The 4,742-nt window shown below is 43.8% G+C and overlaps 1 protein-coding gene across 1 annotated transcript; it reads right to left on the reverse strand.

Annotated features, from left to right (window-relative positions):
- Positions 1 to 730: 730 nt before the first annotated feature.
- On the reverse strand, positions 731 to 1,174 carry RAB33B (RAB33B, member RAS oncogene family; the record flags this gene model as incomplete). Its single annotated transcript, XM_009083746.1, has 1 exon — positions 731 to 1,174. A coding segment is annotated over one exon (444 nt), but the record flags the coding sequence as incomplete, so codon positions are not given.
- Positions 1,175 to 4,742: the final 3,568 nt, after the last annotated feature.

Below are 4,742 nucleotides of genomic sequence, written 5' to 3' on the forward strand. Positions count from 1 at the left end.
ATTTACCCCAAATCCCGTGCTACAGTACTTTCCATAAGAAGGAATGCATAGTTCAGTATTACATGCTAGTCAGGAAAAAATCAGTGAAGTTTTACATATCAAATAACCGTCCAGAGGCAGGGACAAGTTTGTCAATTCTCCTACCGCTGCCATGAAGAAAAAGACAAAGTTCACAGTGGAATGACAGACAAAAAGCAGCAGTTTGCACCTACACTGACAGCTCAAACCTTGACAGTCCTGTTTTGTTTTTGCAATAAAAAGATACCTGCTTAGCAATTTACTAGCAATCACAAATATTCCTTCAAAAACTCTCCCCCCTCGCTGATCCAAAACCCAAGGTCCCTGGCTGTCACAAAACGCTCTTTCTCCTACCTTATTCCAATGCAAGTAGCAACAAAAATGTTAGTAAACTGGCTTACTATTTATAACCTTACCAGAGGGATGAAAACAACCTCAGGCAGCAAGAGCTCAAGTTGAACTGCTTTGTCAAAGCTTCATGTAAAAGTTTATGTTCCTGTGTATTTACAGTCAAACTTCAGCAACTCAGAAAGTACAATGACAAAGTGCAAGAACATGAGATGGGCACACATACACCAGAAAGAACAGAAACAAGGACATTAAAGTGCCGAAGAGATTTCCTACAACTGCTACCAAAACCTGGGACTTTGCCAAGATCATAATTTTGAAGCATTTGCAACCAGGACAGGGTGACAGCCAGTGAGAGAGTGATCTAACACCAGCAGGACGTGGCAGGTTTTGGTTCAGGCTTTGTAAGCATCTCATCGCAATCTGGAGGTTGACTAAGCATTAGTGGCTTGTGACTTTTCAGCTTGTGAGCCAGTGTCATAAATATTGCCTCCACGTGGTCGTTGTCATTGGGGTTCTTGGCAGAGGTTTCAAATAAGGGCATACTGTGAGTGTCAGCAAACTTCTGCGCCAGGTCCGTGGGCACCTGAACAGCACTTCTCAGGTCGCATTTGTTTCCAACCAGAATCCGTGGAATGTCGCTGGCAAGGTGGTGCTGCTTGCACTCCTCTATCCACAAGGGCAGGCTGTGAAAGCTGGCAATGTTTGTCACGTCGTACACGAACACCACAGCATGCACATTCCTGTAGTAGTGCTGCACCATGCTCTTCCTGAAGCGCTCCTGGCCTGCTGTGTCCCACAGCTGGATCTGAGAAGGGAAGCACAGGGGGAGAAAATGTGTTTTATTACTCATGCTGGAAAATAATACAAGCTACCTGTAGTGAGGGGAGTCAATGACACGGAAATCCGCACTTCCGAATTAATCCTACTGAAAAGCTTGTGCTGAAGAAAACTGCAGCATTTACACAACTTTCAGCTTTCAGCGCTGCTCACACCTGAGGCCAGGAAGAGTGATGACACAGCTTGATAAAAAATACACATCTCTAGAAGTCTGTTGGAGCCTGTGTTTTGTAAGGTCTCTATAAAAACAAAGCCTGGAGTCTTGGCAATAGCACTTTCACTTGAAAATAACATGAAATACGTATTATTTCACAGGGCAACTCTCAGCTGACATGATTCTTATTACTGCCAATAATAATAATGTTATCTTCCCCCAAATTTGTTCTTACTGTGATGTTAACTGCCTATGTGGTAACTGTGTAAAAGCAGGAAGAAATCAAACCACGTTTGGTAAGAACACCATCACCAAACACAGGACAAAGAAATCTTTCCCTGCAGTTTGGAATCAAACCCCCTGTGATGAACATTATTTAATGCTTAAACTGGGGCTAGAGTGTGGTTTGTAGTATCAAAGTACGTAGCAAAGGACCAAAAGTGTGTAAACCTCCTGTCAGCTGAACATGTGACTGTTGGTTCCAGACAAACATCATTCTGGCCAAAACAGACTGAGTAAGTGTTTGAAGCCTAGTCCAAGCAAAAAAACCATTTGGGAGAACTGAAATGCTTTCAGACTCCTGGGGTCCAGAGTAGAACCAAACAAGCCTGAGGCACAAGCAGATGTAAACACAACCACTAGAGATTTTAACCACATGGCTCACCATGGTGTGGTGGAAGCCTGGAGCCCTCAGACAGTAATTTGCTCCACTTGTGCAAGTGATACCGAGCCAAACTGACTGCCACGTGCAGCAGTCAGAGCCCCCTCACCCCCTGTACTCTGCCAGAAACCAACAGTGTGTGGCTCTGTCACACACACCTCAGTGACGGCAACACGAAGACAGCACCTGATTTCCTGGGAAAAGCTGAGTCCTGGCCTCTGTCCTGCACAGCTGATCCCTGACGGCTCAGCCACTTCAGCCTTTGAGCAGAAAGTGCTTCCTCTCAGGGAATCTGAGGGTTTTTTGAGACTCAGAACTCAAGGAATATGAAATGTTCTGTAAATTCAGAATTCAAACTGTTCTCGTGGAAGGTACAGCCTCTGTGTAAGTGGAGAAACTGTTCTCCCACTACCATAGTTCTGCATTCCTTTGATCCAAATGTTTCAGTAAAACTGATTCAGAAAGTGCAAGAGCCTTGTAAGTTGCCTTGTTTATCACTTTTACCAGTGACTTTTTATGTTACAAAAAAGGAAGGCTACATGCCAGGGAAATCTGCTGACAGCAAGAAGTTAAGATGCATCACTGATAGAGAGAAGGGTTACAGCATCACAAAAAATTGTTCTGAAAGCCGCAACAGTAGAAACAGGGTGAAACTGAATAGAAGCAGGTGCAAAGTCTTGACAACAGTGACTAGCAATAAAGACTCTTCCTTTGAGCACAGGGTTCAGCAAACAGATGATGACCCAGATACACGAGTCAGTCACAGGACTGAACAAGTCACTTGTGTGACACAAGAAGAGGAAGAGATGCTCCAAACGGTGTGACTTTATCTGCAGTGTTACATTTAACGCTGGTCACCCATCCCCTAGGAAGACTCAGACCAGAGCAGGTGGAAATGCTTTCCTCAGGGGAACCGAGAATTCACACGAGAACATTAGAACAGCTTTGCTTCTGGAGTCTAGTCCAGCTCTCTACAGCATCTGATCCACAGGCTTAGAGAGACCTGTGTGCAGCTTCTAGGAGGGTCATGAAGATCATTCTACGCTGCCTCTGATCACAGGAAACAGCAGCCAGATGCAGTTCATCACGTTTCAGAGCAAACCCCATTTTCTGCCTGGGACATTACACTCTGCACACAGCTGACTCTGCCTCCAAGGCCAGACAACCAGACCAACCACAGCACACCTGGGTACGACTCAGTCACAGACCCAGCTGAGAGATGCTTCCAGTTCTACACACTCACAAAACAGTATGAAGTCAGGAGACTCAGAAAATGTTCACAAATTCGACAAAGAGAAAAGAAAGAAGCACAGACCAAAGCAGTCCTATGTTCAGACAGCAGAATATTAGGGAATCACTACAGACAAATCTTGGGAAATGCTGCGTCAGTTTAAAGTGGGAGCTCATTTTCACAGGCAGCTGTGAGCTTACAGTGCTCTCCCCACCTCACCCAGAGCAGAAAGCAGCCACGCTTCAGCCAAGCACAGATGTGCAAGCCCAACCTTGGCTAAAGAAGGGGAAATTAAATTAAGGGTTTACATATCTTTCAAGTTAAGCTGAACTTACAGTTCCTCCTAGATTTTATTTACACGCAGCTTTCAAGCTTGAAGGGTATTATCTCGGATTAAAAGTGTTAATATGCTTGGCATGGAGTAATTTGCACTGAGAGGCAAATCCTTACCCAGCACTGAAATAGTCACACTTCACAAGTTTCTTTTTTCCTCTTATCAGCTGAACTTGAGGTGACCATTCCATTTCTGCCCCTCCCTCCAAACCTTTTCTACTGAAAAAACAACACTGGAAACATTCACATTAATACATGTGCACTGATGAAATAACATTCAGATTACTGTTTCATTATTAGCACCACACATGTTCAAAAGAAGTTTCTGGAACAGCCCTTTAACGTGTGCTTTTAAGATTTAACAGTGTCATTCAGCTAATAGGACTGTGTACAGAATCACTTCGCCACACTCCCTAAGAAGGACAAATGGTGTGATATATGCTAAATACATTGACTCAGCTATCACCTCCCACCTTCTGATTTCTTTTTGTGGACCCAGAAAAGCTGTTTTCTAAACAAGGACTCACTTTGTATGCACAGATTTTAACACACTAGTGAAAACATAACTGGCCTTCAATAAAGATAAAATGGTAAACTATGCCTCCTTTTAAAAGATGTGGGGGAAAAAAAACTTGGAATAGCTCAAAGGTACAGAACATAATGTTCAGACTTTCTTCTTTGAACATCATTTGCACCCTTTGCTCTTTCAATGTAGGTCAGTGATGAGTGACATCATTGTTTTCTTCAATTTCCAATGCTTACATCGATCGCGAGAGAAGAAAATTTAGAATGCAGAAAATTCATTTGCTGAAAGTTTTCATTTACTCACCCCATTTAGGCCTGTTTTTCACACAAAGCTGTTAGCCTACTGCACAAGCTACAGAGGAATACACAATTCCTGTCTTGGAGTTCTACACAACTGCTGTGTGGGAGACTCCTGACGAGAAGAACTGTGCTCTGTGTTCCTGCCAATGACATGGCATTTTTCCAGCTGTGAGGGAAATACTCACTGCTGTAGTAGCACAAGAAAGACCATCCAGCTGGCTGGGGGAAGGGAGAAGAGAGAAAACACTACTTTATAACCTCCTTCAATGCAAGAGGAAAAACTCCCTTCAGGGCACAGCAAGGACTGCAGTAACTCTATCCATAGGAGCTCC

Source organism: Acanthisitta chloris, unplaced genomic scaffold, assembly GCF_000695815.1.
Source record: "Acanthisitta chloris isolate BGI_N310 unplaced genomic scaffold, ASM69581v1 scaffold39561, whole genome shotgun sequence".
Classification (NCBI taxonomy): domain Eukaryota; kingdom Metazoa; phylum Chordata; class Aves; order Passeriformes; family Acanthisittidae; genus Acanthisitta; species Acanthisitta chloris.